Source organism: Martes martes (assembly GCF_963455335.1).
Source record: "Martes martes genome assembly, chromosome: 14".
Taxonomy (NCBI): Eukaryota; Metazoa; Chordata; class Mammalia; order Carnivora; family Mustelidae; genus Martes; species Martes martes.
In genome coordinates, this window is record NC_137902.1 from 28600796 (window position 1) to 28621446 (window position 20651).

The window sequence follows — 20651 nt, forward strand, 5'->3', positions numbered from 1 at the left end:
TTCTTCCTTTTTCCCTCGGACGTCCTCACCATTCCCAAGCTGCTGTCCTAGTTCAGCCCACCATCCTCTCGTTAGGATTCTTGTGATAGCCTCTTGCCTCTAGTCTCCTCCCCATTCTGTTGGATTCTGCACAGTGCAGGGGCACCTGGGTGGCTCAATCAGTTAGGTGTCTGTCTCAGGTCATGATTCCAGGGTCCTGGGAGGGAGTCCTGCATTGGGCTCCCTGCTCAGCGGGACATCTGCTTCTCCCTCTCTCCCTCTGCTCCTCTCCCCTGCTCGTGTGCTCTATCTTTCTCCCCTTTACTCTCAAATAAAAAAAATCCTAAAGGTTCTGCACAGTGCAAATAGGAAGATCTTTCATAGCAAAGAAAGCTGATAATCATGTCACCTGCTCTTTGCCCCACATATGCACACATGGTAGCCCCTCCATTATCTACAGGGCAAATCTAGACTTAGAGCTGGGTGTGTGGTATAATTTGTAGCCAGCTTTCATCCTGTCCTCCAGTGACTCACAATCCCCAACCCCAACCCCCCTCCCCCCAGGTTCCTGACATTCCAGGAGACTATAAGTTTTGCAGGGCCCAGCCAAGGGTCACTTCCATGCTGAATCCTTAGCTCTCTCTGGCCAGGCCAAGTTATCACAGGACTTTGTTCACAGCTTAGGAATAACTGTACTTACTGTGCTCATTACCATGATGCATAATTTTATGTCTGTCTCCCACAAGACCATGACTTCCCTCAGGGCAGGGATGATGGCTTACTTACTTATCTAGTGTATCTTCAGCATATAGCTCCTAGCCTGGCGTATCAGAGGTTCTCAGATGTTTGAATTCAGTCAGTCAGTCAATCAGCAGATGAGTGCTTACCACTAAGGGTAGGCTAGGCACTGTTCTAGAAGCTGGAGCACAGCAGTGACCAAAAGACCCAGAATCTTCTGCCCTTGCTTTCAGTTGTATGAGGAGAAGCCAACTGTAAATGTAATAGATAAGGTCATGATAGAGTAGATTAAAAGAATATAAATGCTGTGAAAATAGAGTAGAAGAGGCACATCAGTAGAAGAGGCTGAGTGTGGGAGTTGGGGTAGATAGAGTTTTCACTAGGGTGGTCATGATGGAAATAGAAATGACATTTCAGCCAAAACTTTTTTTTTAAAGATTGATTTATTTGGGGGAGAGAACAAGCACAAGGGGGAGGGGCAGAGGGAAGAGGAGGTAGAAAGAGTTGGTTTTTTTTTTTTTTAAAGACTTGTTTGTTTGTTTATTTATTTATTTATTTATTTGACAGAGATCACAAGTAGGCAGAGCAGCAGGCGGGGCAGTGGGGGGGAGGCGGTTGAAGCAGGCTCCCTGCTGAGCAGAGAGTCCGTGTGGGGCTCCATCCCAGGACCCTGAGATCATGACCTGAGCCAAAGGCAGAGGCTTAACCCACTGAGTGACCCAAGTGCCCCAGAGGCAGAGAGAGTCTTAAGCAGACTCTGTGCTGAGTGTAGAGCCCAAAGTGGGGCTTGAGCTCATGACTCTGAGATCGTGATTGGACGCTTAACCGACTGTGCCACCCAGGTGCCCCTCAGCCAAAACTTGAAGGAGATGCAGCGTGAATGAATGAATAGACCAGAAAACAATCAGTAATCATGTCTTCCCTTAGATTTGTCTTCTCCAAATTTAACTTTACCAGGTTCATCAACCATTTTGAGGAGACCTGCCTCTTACTGCTTTCTATTTTCAGACCTTAGGATCCAGACCATGTATCATTTTTCACGTCATGTGTTGTAGTATTTCAGCTTTGGAAATTCCTCAGTCACCATTGGTAGGAGGGCTTGTGGGCTGTGTGATACCATCCCAGGTCCTCACTTTGACTGTCACCTCTGGGAGGCTTAGGGCTTTCCCTGTGGCTCATCCTTTCAGTGCTGTCGTCGTCTTCATCTGCTTTGCCCATGTTAGCACCCTGTGCCAGAGACCGTGTGAACTCCTAGGCATGCCCAGGTTCATGCGCCGTGGTCTTGGCCATAAGCAGCTTCTGGTCTGCTCTCCTGCTCCTCACAGTGAAGTTCTCACATTGGCAAACTGTGGTCTCAGACAGGTGTTAATCGGGTCCAGCAGGGATTTCTTCCCGGCCATGTAGCTAAAGCGGGAGTGTAGACTACCTCCTGGCATCATGCACACTGTGTGTTACTGGATTTTTCTGGTTCTGGACACCCGCCCAGGGCTAGTTGTGTGGCTCCTTTGGAACTTAGCACTTGTTTCCTTCATCCCAAATGCAGGCCTTCCTTGGGCTGTAGAACAGTTCGCCAAAATTCAGGTCACAGAATGACCAAATTGATACATTATTGGTTCACCCCAAATGTTTCTCTTTTCATTGCTGATACAGTTTGTGTTTCACTGAAGCCATGCTGTGTTCAGCATATTCTTGGGGAATGATAATTTCTTGAGAATTTGATGTCCAGGGTCATATGCATCACGAATGTTAGGGATTAGGTCAGTGTTACTGAAGTGGGTTTATTTCTTCCAAACATGTTTTCAGTCTAGTCTGCTGACCTTCTGACTTCTTCTGGTCAATGACTTTGCATTTTGAAGTGGGAGAGAAAGGAAATAAAAGATTATACCTGGCAATGTTTGCACTAACGTCCACATACACCTGTCACGTATCCATGATAACTGAAAACCAGGTTCAAGGGGAGCCTTGCTCATTTGTATAAAAATATCAACATTCCAGAATTGCTTAGGTGTTTGAAATGTGAAATCATGAATAAAGTTGACATTCAACTTAGCTGGTGACAAATCCATGAGAAATAAATGCGCATAAGGCTTAACATCACCTTGGTGTAGTGATTTGTATGAAGAATCCAGATAGATGACATGTGAAGGCAAGACCTTGAAAGTAGGAATGCTTGGGTGGCCCAGTTGAGCATCTGCCTTCAGCTCAGGTCATGATCTCGGGGTCCTGGGATCAAGCTCCATGTGGGGCTCCTGGCTCCGCGGGGAGTCTGCTTCTCCCTCTCTCTCTGCATGTGCTCTCTCTCTTTCTAATAAATAAATAAAATCTTTTAAAAAAAAAGACCTGGAAAGTATGGGAGGGGTGTTCAGTGGTTCTCCTGGAAGGAGAGGCGCGCTGGTGTGCCTAGCCTGCCGGGCGCTGGCCATTCGCAGCCAGTCCGCTGTCTTGGCTCACCTACAGTGCTCAACCGTGCACAGCTCCTCCTTTCCCTGAGTGTCCACTCGGCTTCTGTTTCATGCTGCAGCAGTGTTCCTTCACAGATGTCAGACCTCTGAATACAAATAGAACCCTGGGGAGGAGTAACAAATGGTGGTAATTGGTAGCACTGCCTTGTTCGTGGCTTAAAGAGGATTTCTGCCAATGATTCACTGTTCATCATGAAGCTGACTTACTCATCACGGCGGAATGAATTTCTCCTGTTATTTTCAAGAAGTTCCATTATCTCCTGTTTCACTGAGCATCAAAATCAGGAATAGCTACGTTTTTAATCTGTCAGTGTCAGTGGCCTGACACTTTTTTTTTTTTCAAGTAGGCTCTGTGCTCACTGTGGTGCACAGTTCAGGGCTTGAACTCAACCACCCTGAGATCAAAATCTGAGCTGAGATCAAGAGTCACATGCTTAACTGACTGAGCTGCTCAGACGCCCAGCGTGACACATTTTATATTATATTTCTTAATAATGCACTCATGGGCTGACTGTCACTTGCGGAAGCGGGTATTTTTTAGTGTACGGTTGGATTCGTCGTGCTGTTCATTAATGTTTGGAAAGTGAGTATCAGTATTCATGAATGAGCTCAGTCTCCCCTTTTTCCATTTTTTTCTTCCCCTTTGTTATCTTTTAGCATCAGTGTCTTGTTTTTTAAAAATTTTAGAAGTTTTTCTTCTTTGTCTAGGAAGGGTTTTTTAAGACCATTTTTATTGTGGAAATTTTCAAATATTTACAAAAGAAGGTAGTGTGGTGTAATGAACAAAACCCAGTTGAATCCATCACCCAGCTTCAACAGTGACACCCCCCCTACCCTGTGCGAAAGGCGAATTATTTTACAGCAAATCCCAGAGAGCTAAATACATTTTAGAATTTATTTTAAAATTTGGCAAATAATACGTGAATATATTCTCCTTAATTTAAAAAATAACTTCTAGAGTAGGCCAGAGTCCCCTGACCCTATTCCCCCTTACAGGTCCCTCCCTGAAGGTTGCCACTGTTGCTAGATTGGTGTGCCCTTCCTTTTATTTAGATAGAATTTCTTAGGTGATCCTTTTTTTTTTTTCTTTCTTCTTAGTCCTGTAGACATACTGAGCAGTGTAGGCCATTTCTCTACTGAAAGAAGCCAAAGCCTACTGAGAATTGTGAGAGGGCAGACTCGGAGGCGTGTAGGCAGAGCAGCATAACCCGGGCGGGTGACTAGGACTGAAGCAAGATGGCCTCCTGGATTCATTTCCAGCTCTGCGGCTCCCCGCTTTTCCGCCACTTCGCGCTTTTCTGCCACCCCTAGCCTTTCGCAGGCCACTTCTCTGAATCGATTACCTTGTGTGTGAGTTGGGGGATTAGGACTTAACTTTGGAGAGTTGTGTAAGAGTCAAATGAGAATGTGTGAAGGTTTTTGGTAAATGGAAACACCTAGGATTCTATCATTGCCCACGTGAGGTCATTTTGAGATGCTTGGAAGTTAAGGAAGGAAATCCTCGCAGGCCACCTTTGTTAGGACGTACTTCTCTGGATTAATGAGCCTGTTTTGTAGCAGTGAGTATTACAGGTTGAGGTCGCTGGCAAACCAGAGATAGTATTTCACAGGCTCCTGCTGGAGGCATAAATTCTGATCTTGGGATAGGTGCTGCTGAAGGGATGGGTTTGCCTTCCAGGTGGGCACACTGGATTGTGGCCTGGGTGTGTCCTCAACCTGTGTTGTTGGGAAGCTCCCCCCAGAGTTAGATTCCCAGACTTCCTGGGTTGAAGACCTCGACTTAGTGCCCAGGGGCTGCTTACTGAGCAAGGTGTTTCACTTCTCATCAGCTCAGTGTCCTTGTTTGTAAGCATGGGCAAATTATAGCATCTCCGTGTGTAGTTGTGAGCTTTCCATAAGAGAATGTTTAAAGGGCTTAGCTTGGGGGCACCTGGGTGGCTCAGTGGGTTAAGCCTCTGCCTTCAGCTCAGGTCATGATCTCAGAGTCCTGGGATCCAGCCCTGAATCCGGGCTCTCTGCTCAGCAGGGAGCCTGCTTCCCCCTATCTCTCTGCCTACTTGTGATCTCTATCTGTCAAGTAAATAAATAAAATCTTAAAAAAATAAATAAAGGGCTTAGCACAGAAGGGGCACAAAATCAGTGCTCATTACCACAGTTTTCCTGATAATCTTCTGATTTTGCCACTACCAGCCAGTGACCCTGCTGCTGCTTCTCTTTCAGGTTGGAGGTGTGCAGTCTCTGGGGGGGACAGGGGCACTCCGAATCGGAGCCGAGTTCTTAGCCCGATGGTACAATGGAACCAACAACAAGGACACGCCTGTCTATGTGTCCTCACCAACCTGGGGTGAGTTTTTGAGCTACAGCGAGAGGAGAAACAGAGGAGTGGGGGGAATTACCCTCATGACTCTCACTGTTGAGCAGAAATGTAACCCAGCCCTGGATCAGCTGACATTTGGGAATGTCTGGAGCAGTGGGTTACGGCAATATGTGAGTGACCCGATGCTCCAGGCCAGGTTAGGAATCCTTGTTCTCAAGACCCGTGTTTTAGCCCATGTCGAAACTTCCCTGAGAAGGCAGTAAGTGTGGAAACAGAAGTCTCACCATGGTAGGTTGGAAGTTTAGCACGACTGACTGGTTGAACTTGTCCTTGGTGGTTACAGTCATTCTTCCACGTCTTCACCGCTCACCTCGTTTTGACCCAGTGACTGCTGAGCCTGTGAGGGCCCCAGCAGCTGACGTACGTCCCTTCCAGTTAGGCCTCTGTGTTTGTCAGGTCGTTTAACTTTTCACCCTTCTGCTTACAGAGAATCATAACGGTGTGTTTTCTGCTGCTGGATTTAAAGACATTCGGTCCTATCACTATTGGGATGCAGCGAAGAGAGGACTCGATCTCCAAGGTTTCCTGAATGATCTGGAGGTGGGCAATTAAGATGAAAAGTAAACAGAGCCCCATGGTGTCAGGAGGAGCAGGGAAAGGTCTTTGGATCAGTTGGTAAGGGAGAGTCTGAAACAGCCCTACTCAAACCAAAATGGTGGTTTCTGAGTTAGCACATGAGGAAGAAATACGCTGCCCCTTGCCCTGTGTGTCACTGACTCTGACTCCGGGTGTTCCTGCTAGCGTCAAAGCTGACGTAACTTCCTTCCCCCACAGAGTGCCCCCGAGTTCTCCATCTTTGTCCTCCACGCCTGTGCTCACAACCCAACTGGGACTGACCCAACTCCAGAGCAGTGGAAGCAGATTGCGTCTGTCATGAAGGTAACTGCCCTTTCCGAGCATCTTTTAAGAAATTGTATTATTTTTTTATGTATTCAAAAGCAATACCTGTGTACGGAAGAGTTTGGAAAATGGAGAAAAGCCCATAGAAGAAAAGTATTAACTGAAAGCCACTGTTACTATTTTGGTATATAGAATATTGTTTTTTTGTTTTCTTTTAAAATAGTTACACATGTAAATATATTTCTTCCACAAAGATGGCATCATTTTATCTGTACAGTTTTGTAACATACTTTGTCTTTCATTGGCATTCCTTCACATGTCATTTTAAGTTCTGTAGCACAGTTCCCATGCATGGCTGTGGCACATTAGCGATTGATTAAATCAGTCAATGGACATTGAGATCTCAGGTTTCTTGTTCTTCTGAACAATTATATATAAGACTCCCTTTTATTATTTCTTTGGGATAACTTTCTAGGTTGGGATTTCTAGCTCAAAGTGCATGTATTCTTCTTTAACATGTTTAAAGAATACTCATTGAGAAACTATTATTTGCCGGGCACCAAGTAGGGTACAAGAGTGAGCACAGCGGAGACGGTCCCTGCCCTCAGAGAGCATCCAGCCTGTCTGAGGAGACAGCCAAGTACTGTGGCTGTGTTGAAGGGGTCACGTGGAGGCCCGTAGCACAGACTTCAGGAGTGTGTGCGTGTGTGCATGTGTGTGCGCGTGTGTGCTAGGAGTGCAGTAGTGGCAGAAGATGTCATGTTGAAACTTGAAGGATGAGGACAGGTGGGGGTTGGCAGAAATGGAGTGTTCCCCTACAGAGGGAGGAGTGTGATCAATGCCCAAGGCAGAAGTCACGGCCCATTTAAGGTATTGGAAGTAATTCTCAGTATAGCCTAGAGTTCTAAGATGAGTGAGTTAGAGGTAAATGGGGGCCAGATCCTGTGCTGAGGCATTGGACTTCATTTGGAGGGCATTGGGGAGCCACTGAAAAACTTTGATGCCATCAAAACTTTGTGGTCTTCAGGCTACGTAGCAGGGAGTGGATCAGAGGGAGGCAAGATTAGACAGGCCCAGAGAGCAGTGAGGAGGCTGGTGCCACGATCCGGGTGGGAGCTGACTGGGAGCTGAGTGCGGGCAGTGGCAGGGGTAGACCTGAAAGGAGTCTCGAGCTCTGGGGAAATGGGTTGATAGGAACTGGGATGTAGTTGGCTGTAGTTGGATGCGAGGGCTACCAGAGGAGGAGTTGATGACACACCCTGGCCCCTGGCTTGGATAGTTGGGGGCATAGAAGTGGTGTCCACTCAGAGCACGAGCCCAGTACAAGGGAAATCTCAATTGTGGAGAGTTCTATCAGGAGGTTGGAGGGGATGAGAGTAGGGACTCCGAGGTCTCCTTTGTCTTGAGTGCCCGCTAGACTAGCCCCAAATCATTGGGGAGTTCTGGAGAGACCCAGCTGACCAAGCTTACCACATCAGGAATTGAGCGGGAACAACACAGGGCCTACACAGGGCACTACCTCCATGTCTCACTAATAAGTCCTGTTGGCAAAGCGGCATTGTGATGCCCTAGGACAATAATTGTTAGATTTGTTGGTGTTAAGCTGAACAGAGAAACAGATGTAAAGTGGTGGTTGAATGCAAAAGGGGAGAGCGAGGAGAAATGGGTAGTGTTAGGGATTCTGTGCGGGCACCAGCTGGGGAAGGAAGGCTGGTGTCTGAGGTTTGTTCCAGAAGGATCTCCTGCTCTGACTCGCTTTCCTTCCTCGCAGCGCCGGTTTCTTTTCCCCTTCTTTGACTCAGCCTATCAGGGCTTTGCATCTGGAGACCTAGAGAAAGATGCCTGGGCCGTTCGCTATTTCGTGTCTGAAGGATTTGAGCTCTTCTGCGCTCAGTCCTTCTCCAAGAACTTCGGGCTCTACAGTGAGTGCTCTCCTGAGTTTCAGCCTTGCCCCACCCCACCTGCCTTGGTGTCCCGAGCTGACTCTCCTCCCTCCCTTTAGATGAGCGAGTGGGCAATCTGACCGTGGTTGCAAAAGATCCTGATAGCATCCTGCGGGTCCTTTCCCAGATGGAGAAGATTGTGCGAATTACTTGGTCCAACCCCCCTGCTCAGGGCGCGCGGATTGTGGCCTGTACCCTCTCTAATCCTGAGCTCTTTAAGGAATGGTAAGGGGCGCAGAGCCCGATGGGTGAGGTTTGGGAATGGAGAACAGAACATTTAACTCTCTCTCCCTTTGATTTTGGCAGAGGCAGGACAATATCACTTTAAACTCTGAGTTTTAGGTACTTCTGTAAAATGAGGCTAGCACCTACTCCCACAGCTCAGGCCCAGAGGAGGAAGCATTGAGGAATGGGGCGCTTCCCCCTGCCCTCCCCTAACAGTTGGGAAACACAGGAAGGAATTCCTGATAGAACAGATTATCTAGCTGCAAATCAGTGCGACAGTCTGGGGACTCTTCGTCCTTCCTTGATTTGCATATATTTTGCCTCATTTTGAAAAAGTAACTTTTATATAGTAACTAAATCTACAGTCTGCTTCATTATCCCCGTCTGGGTCAGTGCTTAGGTGAATTCTGGGTTAAAACCTGAGTGGTATTACTGCCAGTAGACCCAAGACGAGCACTAAATTCCATCAGAAGCTCACTTCTTCCTTCTGCCTGGTAAGAGTCTCTCTGGCCTGCCCGTGCACCCATCCGGGCACCTACATGCTACCACGGGCAGGTTGTGATCTCATTTTCAGTGTATAGATTACATTACATTTCTTAAATCTACATGCTTCCGTGAGCCATCTGTCTGCCCTATCTGGATTAATATTTATATTGCTGTCCACTCAGGACAGGTAATGTGAAGACAATGGCTGACCGGATTCTGACCATGAGATCCGAACTCAGGGCACGCTTAGAAGCCCTCAAGACGCCTGGAACCTGGAACCACATCACTGAGCAAATCGGAATGTTCAGCTTCACTGGCTTGAACCGTAAGTGTCCCCCAACCACCTCGAATGCTTGCTCTTCTCTTCGTGCTCTTCTTGGGTTTGACTCCTTTAGCTGTCACCTCTTTGGTCAGCCATAACCTTGGGCCAGAACAAGTTCGGTTTTCTTAGTGAAAACTTGCTGACCCATAATGAGGATATTTTCGTTTTTGTGGGCTGGGAAGTAACAGGATTTGTAGCCAGGAGCCTTGCTTCATGAAAGGTCTCATAAATAAATGCTCGGGTGCCTTTTGGCTTTTCCTTAATCCTAAGTGTAATTATTATACCTGCTTATTCAGGGACCTAATTTCTTAACAGGTCTTTCCTAGTCTCCAAGCATTGCCATGAAAGAAGAGGTTACAGAGTATCTATTTCATAAATAGGAAAGATTGGTAGTTGGAATTGAGAGCCCATTGAAAGTCTATGTGTAATCTTGGTCAGCCATCAGTGGGGCTTATTAGCAATCAGTTGTCCTTCTGAAGACAGGATTCATTCACTTAATAAGTAATTCCCGAGCACCTACTGGCCAAGCCATGGGTCACCTGGTGCTGATGTGGCCGTTCGCCTGGGTGTGGAGCTTGTGTTCATGTGGCTCTAGGGACAGTTCGTGCCTGGCATGGGTAAGTCAGTGGAACATGAGAGGTGCTGGGCAGCACAGTAAACCAGGGCTGTCAGGGTGCCTGTGTGAAATGAGCTCAGAAAAAGCAGAAGGAAATACAAGAAAGGTGGCAGCAACTGCATATAAGTAGACCCTTAGGAATACTTTGGGGTAAAATGAGGCTTCCCAAAAAGTAAAGGGACGGCTCAGTTAGCCATAGGTGTCCTTGTGATTCTGGAATAGGGCATGAGTTCACTTAAATAAGTAAAATCATCCTTTATAATTTTTAGGCTATTAAGTGTAATGGAAATGGTATTTAGGAGTAATATTCTCAAAGCTCACAAGGTGGGGATGTCTCCCTATAAAATACCTGTATTATCCACTCTCAGAGTAGGAAGTAAGTTTTATTATGAATTAAAAAATGGTGAGAACAGTCCTGTGCCTATAACACATAAGTGACATTTTTAGCACCTGGCACTATTTACCCTTTTTAAAAACGTGTTTTGTTTTGTTTCGTTTTTCCTTCCCAACATTTTATGAGGAAGAATTTTAAAATGGAACAGTTGGCAGGGATTGTACCCACCATCTTGGTTCTACCGTGCTCCTGCTGCGGTGCTCCCTGAAGATACTCTGTCCTTCGGAACGGATTGGCAGCATGTCGTCCGTGTTCTGCTCTAGCAGATCTGTGAAGCCCCTGAAATGATACTTGAAAAATTATGTATGTGTGTATTGGCCTTTTTCTAGGGAGAGAGTCTATAAATTTAGCTTCTGAACTGTGATGCTCCCCTCCCCTGACGAAAGGAGAGTTTTCATTTTCATTACAAAAAAAAAAAAAGACGGGGCCGGGACGCCTGGCTGGCTCAGTGGTGGAGCATGCAACTCTGGGTCTCGAGGTTGTGAGTTTGAACCCCACACTGGGTGTAGAGATTACTTAACAATAAAAAAAAATTTTTTTTCAAAGATTTTATTTATTTATTTGACAGACACAGCAAGAGAGGGAACACAAGCAGGTGGAAGGGGAGAAGGAGAAGCAGGCTTCCTGCCGAGCAGGAGCCCGATGTGGGGCTCGATCCCAGGATCCTGGGATCATGACCTGAGCCAAAGGCAGATACCTAAGGACTGAGCCACCCAGGTGCCCCTTATCAATAAAATCTTAAAAACAAACAAACAAAAAACAGGGTTGGAGCCCTGGAACCACATCTGCCAGTGGGCGTCTGGCTTTACAAATAGTGGTGGCTCTGATGGTGTGTGAACTTGGGCCTTGTCTCCTTGCCTGACTGTAGTTCACAGACCTCAGCGCTGGCCAGGGCGACTTCTGAAGATCACCTTGCTTTGGGAGCACTGGGTACAGGGTCCAGTTTTTACGTTTTCCGTACAAAGGAAGCTTAGCCTCATGGCTATGAGCTCAGACTTGGGAGTTACACTGCCTGCCTTGAAAGCCGAGACCCACCGCTGACTAGCTGTCTTGACATTGAGAAGCTCTTCTTCTTTTTTTTTTTTTTTTTAAAGATTTTTATTTAATTATTTTGACAGGCAGAGATCACAAGTAGGCAGAGAGAGAGAGGGAGAAGCAGGCTCCCCGCTGAGCAGAGAGCTCGACATGGGGCTCGATTCCAGAACCTTGGGATCACGATCTGAGCTGAAGGCAGAGGCCTTAACCCACTGAGCCACCCAGGTGCCCCTTGAGAAGCTCTTCTAACTTCTCTCCGCATAACTGAATTAATATGAAGTGTTTAGAACACTGCCTGGCACATAGTGTTTACTCCTCTGATTATTTTTTTTATTATTATTTAAAAATAAATTAGTTGCCCAACGTATAGTACACCATTAGTTTAATATATGGTGTTCAATAATTCATCAGTTGTGTATAACCCAGTGCTTATCATGTGTCCTCCTTAGTGCCCTTCACCCAGTTACCCTGTGCTCCTCGACCTCCCCTCCAGCAACCCTCAGTTTGTTTCCCATAGTTAAGAGTCTCTTCATGGTTTGTCTCCCTCTGATGACTTCCCATTCAGTTTTCCCTCCCTTCCCCTGTGATCCTCTGTACTGTTCCTTACATTCCACAAAGGAATGAAACCATACAATTGTCTTTCTCTGATTGGCTTATTCACTTAACATAATACCCTCCAGTTCCATCCATGTCAATGTAAATGGTAGGTATTCATCCCTTCTGATGGCTGATTAATATTCCATTGTATCTGTAAACCACATCTTCTTTAGCTATTCTTCTGTCCACGGACATCTTGGCTCTTTCTATAGTTTGGCTATTGTGGACATTGCTGCTATCAACACTGGGGTGTGGGTGCCCCTTCAGATCACTACATTTGTATTTTTGGGATAAATACCTAGTAGTGCAATTGCTGGGTGGGTAGCTCTGTTTTTAACTTCTTGGCGAACCTCTGTCTATTTTCCAGAGTAACTGTACCAGCTTGCATTCCCACTAACAGTGTAGAAGGTTCCCTTCTTATTTCCTGTCTTGTTAATTTTAGCCACTTGGTCTGGGGTGGTATCTCACTGTGGTTTTGATGTGTAATTCCCTGATGCTGAGTGATGTTGATCATTTTTTCATGTGTTTGTTGGCCATTTGGATGTTTTCTTTGGAGAAATGTATGTTCCTGTCTTCTGCCCATTTCTTGATTGGATTATTTGTTCTTTGGGTGTTGAATTTGATAAGCTCTTTGTAGATTTTGGATTCTAGCTCTTTATCTGATATGTCATTTGCAAATAGCTTCTCCGATTCTTTGGGTTATCTTTTGGTTGTTTCCTTTGTTGTGCAAAAGCTTTTTATCTTGATGAAGTCCCAGTAGTTCATTTTTGCCTTTATTTCCTTGCCTTTGGAGACGTGACTACCAAGAAGTTGCTATGGCTGAGGTCGAAGAGGTTGCTGCCTGTGTTTTCCTCTAGGATTTTGATGGTTTCCTATTTCACATTTAGGTCTTTAATCCGTTTTGAGTCTATTTTTGTGTATGGTGTAAGAAAATGGTTCCGTTTCATTCTTCTGCATGGGGCTGTCCAATTTTCCCAACACCATTTGTTGAAATATTTTCCATTAGATGTTCATTCCTGCTTTGTTGAAGATCAGTTGACCATAGAGTTGAGGGTCCATTTCTGGGCTCTCTATTCTGTTCCACTGATCTCTATGTGTGTTTTTGTGCCAGTAGCATACTGTCTTGATGACAGTTTTGTAATAGAGCTTGAAGTCTGGCATTTTGATGCCACCAGCTTTGGTTTTCTTTTCCAACATTCCTTTGGCTATTTGAGGTCTTTTCTGGTTCCATACAAATTTTAGGATTATTTGTTCCAGCTCTGTGAAGAGTGTCAATGGTATTTTGATAGGGGTTGCATTGAACATGTAGATTAGGTAGCTAGACATTTTAACAATATTTATTCTTCTAATCTGTGAGCATGGAATGTTTTTCCATTTCTTTGTGTCTTCCTCAGTTTCTTTCATAAGTGTTCTGCAGTTTTTAGAGTACAGATCTTTTACCTCTTTGGTTAAGTTTATTCCTAGGTCTCTGATGGTTTTTGGTGCAGTTGTTAATGGGATCAATTCCTTAATTTCTTTTTTTTCTGTCTCATTGGTAGTGTATAGCAATGCAACTAACTTTTGTGCATTGATTTTTGTATCCTGCCACTTCACTGAATTCCTGTATGAGTTCTAGCAGTTTTGGGGTGGAGTCTTTTGGGTTTTCCACATAAAGTATCATGTCATCTGCGAAGAGTGAGAGTTTGACTTATTCCTTGCCATTTTGAATGCCTTTTCTTTCTTTCTTTCTTTTTTTTTTTTAATTACTTTTTTAAAAAGATTTTATTTATTTATTTGATAGAGATCACAAGCAGGCAGAGAGAGAGAGGGAAGCAGGCTCCCTGCTGAGCAGAGAGCCCGATACGGGGCTCGATCCCAGGATCCTGGGATTATGACCTGAGCTGACGGCAGAGGCTTTAACCCACTGAGCCACCCAGGCGCCCCCTTTTCTTTCTTTTTGTTGTCTGATTGCTGAGGCTAGGACTTTTAGTACTATGTTGAGTAACAGTGGTTAAGAGTGGGCATCCCTGTCGTGTTCCTGACTTTAGGGGAAAAGCTCTCAGTTTTTCCCCATTGAGAATGATACTCGCCCTGGGCTTTTTGTATATCACTTTTATAATATTGAGGTATGTTCCCTCTATACCTACATTGTGGAGAGTTTTAATCCAAGAAGGGATACTGTATTTTGCCAAATGCTTTTTCTGCATCAATTGAGAGTCCTTTCTTTTATTAATATGATGTATCACATAGATTAATTTGCAAATGTTGAACCATCCTTGCAGCCCAGGAATAAACCCCACTTGGTTGTGGTGAGTAATCCTTTTAATGTACAGTTGGATCCTACTGGCAAGTATCTTGGTGAGAATTTTGGCATCCATATTATACATCAGGGATATTGGTCTGTAATTCTCCTTTTTGTTGGGGGCCTTTGTTTGGTATCAAGGTAATGCTGGGCTCATAGAATGATTTGGAAGTTTGCCTTCCCTCTCCATTTTCTGAAACAGCTCCAGAAGAATAGGTATTAGTTCTTTAAATGTTTGGTAGAGGGGTGCCTGGGTGGCTCAGTCGTTAAGCATCTGCTTTTGGCTTAGGTCATGGTCCCAGGGTCCTGGGATCAAGCCCCACATTGGGCTCCCTTCTCCATGGGAGGCCTGCTTCTCCCTCTCCCACTCCTCCTGCTTGTGTTCTCTCTCTCTCCCTGTGTCTCTCTCTGTTAAATAAATAAATAAAATCTTGAATGAATGAATGAATGAATGAATGGTCGAATTACCTGGGGAAGCCATGTGGACCTGGACTCACTTGTTGGGAGATTTGTGATAACTGCTTCAATTGCCTTGCTGGTTATGGATCTGTTGAGGTTTTCTGTTTCTTCAGTTTTGGTAGTTTATATGTTTCTAGGAAGGCATCCATTTCTTCCATATTGCCTAATTTGTTGGCAGATAGTTGCTCCTAGTATGTTGTTAACATCGTTGATATTTCCTTCATGTTGGTCGTGATCTCTCCTCTTTCATCATGATTTTATTAATTTGGGTTCTCTCTCTCTCTCTCTTTTTTTGATAACTCTGACAAGGGGTTTATTGATCTTACTAATTCTTTCAGAGAACCAGCTTCTAGATTCATTGATCTGTTCTGCTGTTCTTTTGGTTTCTGTTTCATTGATTTCTGCTGTAATCTCTATTATTTAAGCTTTATTTGCTGTCCTTTCTCCAGCTCCTTTAGTTGTTTGGTTAGCTTGTGTATTTGAGATTTTTTTAATTTTGGGGGAAAGGCTTGTATGACTGTATACTCCTTCTTAAGACTGCCTTTGCTGTATCCCAAAGGTTTGGACTTGGTTGTTTCCTTCCCCACCTTAGGGGTGTTCTCAGCTATGATTTGCTCAAATATACCTTTTGTCCATCTTTCTTTCTTCTTCCTCTGGGACCCCAGTAATTCTAATATTATTTGCTGATTTCTCAAAGGCTCCTCTCATGGTCTTTTAGTTGTTTTTCTCTCTTTTCCTCCATTTCTTGCCTCTCCATCATCTTGTCTTCTAGGTCATTGACTCTCTCTTCTGTCTCATTTATCCTAGCTGTTAGAGCTTTCAATTTAGACTGCATCTCAGAGCATTTTTAATTTCAGCCTAATTAGATTGTATTTCTACACTAAGGGATTCTCTAGTGTCTTTTATTCTTTTTTCAAGCCCAGCTAGTAATTTTATGTTTGTTATCCTGAATTCCAGCTCTGATACTTTACTTATGTCCGTATCAATTAGATCTGTGGCAAAGTGTATTACCTCTGGTTTTTTCCTTTGTTGTGAATTCCTCCTTCTAGTCATTTTACCTGGAGAAGAATGGATGAATGACAGAAAAAATGAAAAATATCAACCATGACCCAAAAGAAATACACATTAGACAAATCCAAAGAGGTCAGAAACCAGAAGGAAAAGAAAAATAAAAAAGAGTGGGGGGAGGGGAGAGAATATAATCTCCCGGTGGAAAAACAGGGTGATCCACTTGGTCCTGGGTGTATTTTGGTCTGTTAGAAGACACTAAAATCCTAAAATTGTAAAGAAAACAAAACTTAGAATAAAATTGAATACAGTGAAAGGAAGCCAAAAATGAGGAGTATATTTATAATATGTAAATGTAAAAATGAATGTTACAAAAAAATGACTTAAAAGTAAAGAGTTGATAAAATAATAAACTAGTTGAAAAGGAAAAAAAGGCAAATTCTAAACTGAAAGGTAGAAGAATCATAGAAGAAACCTTGAATTCTATATACTGTTTTCTCCTAGTGCTGGTTTTGCCTTTTTGTGTTCCTGGTAAACTTGGTATTAGCCTGATATTCCTGCTGCTCTCCTGGGGGCGGGGCCTGCTGTGCTAATTCTCAGGTGTCTGCCTGGGCCAAGTTACACCGCCCCTTGGCAGAGGGCCAGGCCCAGTGTAAGTTGCTTCGAGTTCTTCTATGTGGCTTCTGTTCTCTAAAGCCTTTCCTGTCGCTTCAGAGGATGAAAATAAAAATGGCCAAGCCCCAATCTCCAGCCCCAGAGCTGAGAGATTGCGGCCCTCTCTCTTCAGTAAACTCTCAGGGAAATGCCGCCTTTACTTTAGCGTGCACCAGACTCTGCGGACACCTGGAGCGCGTAGCTGCCCTGAGCCTCCTGGGGGAGATAGGAGGGTGGCCGGGGGCCTGCTGCTTGTAGGGCCCCTGATACAGAGCAGTCACCCCATCGCATTGATTCCTGGTTTATGGCAAACTGAGCTGACCACCCACTTCTGGGCTCACTGACCATAGTTGGTTTCCCAAGCATTGGAATGGCTCAGGCACCCCTTCTTTCTGTGACCCCCAGGGATCCTGAGACCACACTGTCTCACCTAGGATTCTGCCCCTCTTAGTCACCTGAGCATCTTTCAGGCAGGGATGTCTCTCACTGGAGCAGATTTCTAAAAGTTCTGATTTTGGGGCTCCGGGGCCAGTAGCTGGCTTTCGGAGGCTCCCTCCCTTGCTGTTTATCTTCCGATAAATCCCTTCTGATTCACTTTACACCTCCCACCTTTGCAAAAAGTGGTCACCTTTCTATTTGTAGAATTCCAGCAGTTCTTTTCTTACATCTCAGGTTGAATTCATAGGTGTTCAGAATGATCTAGCTAAATTCAAGGGACCAGATGAAATGAGGACCGCTACTCTTTGACCATCTTGCTTCTCTGTGCCCCTCTGATTACTAGGATTTTATTACCATATGAGTTTGGGCTGCTGTTACAAAATACCATGGGTTGGGTGGCTTCAACAGCAGACATTTCTTTTTTTTTTTTTTTTAATTTAAAATTTTTTAAGATATTATCTATTTATTTGACAGAGAGAGAGAGATCACAAGTAGGCAGAGAGGCAGACAGAGGGGGAGAGGGAAGCAGGCTCTCTGCTGAGCAGAGGGTCCGATGCGGGGCTTGATCCCAGGACCCTGAGATCATGACCTGAGCCAAAGGGGCTTAACCCACTGAGCCACCCCGGCACCCCAACAACAGGCATTTCTTTCTCAGGGTTCTGGAGGCCGGGCAGTCTGAGACAGGGGGTCTGGCATGGTCAGTTCTGGTCGGGGCTCTCTTCTGGTTTGCAGTTGGCTGCTTTCTTGCTGTGTCCTCCCATGCCAGGGGGTAAGGGAAAGGGAGAGAGAGCACATGCACAACACAACAGCTCTCTAGTCTCTTATAAGGGCCCTCCTGCCAACACAGGGGCTCTACTCTCCGGGCATCACCCAGACCTCATTACCTGCCAGAGGCCCCAGCTCCTGATGTCATCACATTAGAGGTTAGGGTTTCAATCCAGAAGTTTTGAAGGGACACAAACATCCAGTCCATGACAATTGCCCATTCCTTCAAATCAGTGGTGCTAATTAAGGGTGCTAATTATTTAGGCAAAAATCAAATAAAATTGTTTCATAGCTTTGCAGTAAACCAAAAATCTCTAGAGATTGTGGCATAAGGGAAGGATAGGCAGCCCCTTCCTGTTTCCTGCACGAGCATTTGTACCGACACGTGGGATAGCCCTCCTGCGTGTGTGTGAGTGAGGGACCTGAGAAGTGTCAGGTCACAGGGGCCTTGGCAGTGTCTCAGCCTGCAGGTTCATGGCACCTAGCGCTTACCCACTACCTCTAGCGTGGGGCCTTGGAGAATGTGCTGTGACACGCAGATGTCGAAGAGAGCTGCTCCGTTTCTGGGGAGAAGCAAGCCTCCTTCCTTCCAGGGGTTAAGGAAGAGCTGAAGGAAGCCCTTCAGACCCATTTTTCTTATCAGTGGAATGTTCTTAAGTCTGAGAGTTGTTTCAGAAGATGTCTCGGTGAGGGACACCTGGGTGGCTCAGTTGGTTAAGCAGCTGCCTTCAGCTCAAGCCATGATCTCAGCGTCCTGGGATCGAGTCCCACATCGGGCTCCTTGTCGGCAGGGAGCCTGCTTCTCACTCTGTCTGCCTGTGCTCGCTCTCGCTCTCTCGCTCTCTCTGACAAATAAATAAATAAATCTTAAAAAAGATGTCTCGGTGAAGGTAACATGCAAGCTTCCATTGGGAGGTAGTCCCAGATTAAAGTTTCCCATCAAGAGGAGCCATATTAAACTTTCTGGGGATTAGAAGTATGAATCAATCGAGCATACTTCCCTGTGTTTTTGGATTGGATAAAAATAGTTCCTTTTGGGGAACCTGGGTGGCTCAGTGGGTTAAAGCCTCTGCCTTTGGCTCAGGTCATGATCTCAGGGTCCTGGGATCGAGGCCCGAGTCGGGCTCTCTGCTCAGCGGGGAGCCTGCTTCCCTCCCTCTCTCTGCCTGCCTCTCTGCCTACTTGTGATCTCTCTCTCTCTGTCAAATAAATAAATAAAATCTTTAAAAAAAATAGTTCCTTTTATTTTGCTTCTTTGTGTTCGGGGAAAGAAGGAAAACGGTAAGTGTCATGGAATCTCCGAACCCTATTGCTGAGAGGATGCCTCCTCCTCTAAATCATATTTCTTTTGGTTTTCAACAGCCAAGCAGGTTGAATATCTGGTCAACGAAAAGCACATCTACCTGCTGCCAAGTGGTCGGATCAACATGTGTGGCTTAACCACGAAAAATCTAGATTATGTGGCTACCTCCATCCATGAAGCAGTCACCAAAATCCAGTGAAGAAGCAGCACCCGAACCAGCACCACCAAAGCGGCCCTCAGTCCCGTGTGTTCCCTGCCTGCACCAGCCTTGCTCTGTGTGTTGTGGATAAGAGACTCCGGAGGACTGGAACCGGCTCTGGTGAGGTGGCCTCTGGTTAAGGTGGCCCCGCACAGGGCAACATCCCTTGTCAAGGAACGGGGGCCTGGGATCAGAGCTTCTTGGGAGGCCAGAGCAAATCAGGTTTTTATTTAAGAAGAATAAAAAGGTACCTTGATCATGAGACGTAGTTATCTTGCTCCCTCACTAGAAGCCAGAATGTTGCCTCTGTCGCTCCTGTGCTTCTGTGTATTGCTTGACTCTGCGCAAAATCTTGCCCCAAAGATCAAGTTGTCTGAAGAGCCAACTGTGATTGTGAGTGTTGGCTGTGTCATTAAAACTTGTCATCTCTACCCAGAGTGTCCGTCTCCTGCTCTTTCTCTGTGGCTGTGTCCCTTGCCCTAAGCTTTAGCTCTCTGGGGCGAGCAAGGTAAGAGATAGCTTTACATTCTCTCTCTCTCTCTCTCTCTCTGACACACACACACACACAGAAACAGAAGTTTTACACCACAGTATTTACCCTTGCTGTGAGCAGTGTGTTCTGATAGTTTCTGTCCTATTGGGTTCTGTTTCACTGAAGAAATGTAAGTTGAATTGAGACCCATGGAATTGATTTTGTGATCCACTCATGGGTTGCAAGCCATAGTCTAAAAAGAATGCTCTAGAGGAATTTGCTAGTTGCTTAAGAAAAAACTAGGAGGTGACAGTACCTTCAAGAGGGCAAAAGAAGTCTGAGACCATAAAGCGGGGTGTGGCCCTCCCCAGTGCAGACCTACCCCACAAAGTCTCGGTTCTTAGTATTTCATTTCTCTTGTTAGGGAGAATTTAATTTTTCTCTTGGGGGAAGACTTCGGTGAAAAAAAAAAAAAATGGTTAAAAGCACTTCCTTAAACCAAGATGTCCCTACCAAAGTGCTAAAATACATTTTTGTGTTTAAAAAAAAAAAAAGCCCCAATCAAGGGTAATTGGGTCCTCCTTCTCTCCTGACACATAGGCTGGTGTTCCCCCTTCGTGTTCTAGTCCCCTCCGTGCTCACGTGAAAAAAGCGTTTTGTGTTGGGTTTGGGGAGAGCTGGGCTTCGGGAGTTGTCCGGATTTCTTCACCTTGGTTGGTCTTCACGGTGCCTCTCATGCCGGGGCACGCCGCACACTCCAGAGGCAAGACTGTTCCTTCTTACATGGTTTGTCTCCTCAGACGGAGGGGTGCTCCCACCGCCAGACTCTGCCACTTCCTGGCCGTGTAACCTTGAGCAAGCCACTTAACCACTCAGAGCCTGTTTCAGAAACTAAACTTTGCAGGGTGGTTTTGAGACAGAAACAAGCAAATGTGTACCTAGCATAGTACTCGGCACAGAAACCCCTCACCAAAACAGCTGCTGCTGAGTAGCAAACTCTGGAGGCTCCTGGGAGGAATCCGTAGTCGTCCATAGGCCACCCATTGACCTTGACCTTG

The 20651-nt window shown here is 45.5% G+C and overlaps 1 protein-coding gene across 1 annotated transcript in view; it reads left to right on the top strand.

Annotated features, from left to right (window-relative positions):
- The window catches only part of GOT1 (glutamic-oxaloacetic transaminase 1), a 31327-nt gene extending 11949 nt beyond the window's left edge, over window positions 1-19378 (top strand). Inside the window, exons 3-9 of the mRNA XM_080823262.1 lie at window positions 5400-5523; window positions 5984-6096; window positions 6331-6435; window positions 8168-8318; window positions 8399-8564; window positions 9233-9375; window positions 18982-19378. Coding sequence (XP_080679388.1) covers window positions 5400-5523; window positions 5984-6096; window positions 6331-6435; window positions 8168-8318; window positions 8399-8564; window positions 9233-9375; window positions 18982-19121 — 942 coding nt within the window. The 3' untranslated portion in view covers window positions 19122-19378. The remainder of the gene's footprint in view (window positions 1-5399; window positions 5524-5983; window positions 6097-6330; window positions 6436-8167; window positions 8319-8398; window positions 8565-9232; window positions 9376-18981) is intronic.
- Window positions 19379-20651: the final 1273 nt, after the last annotated feature.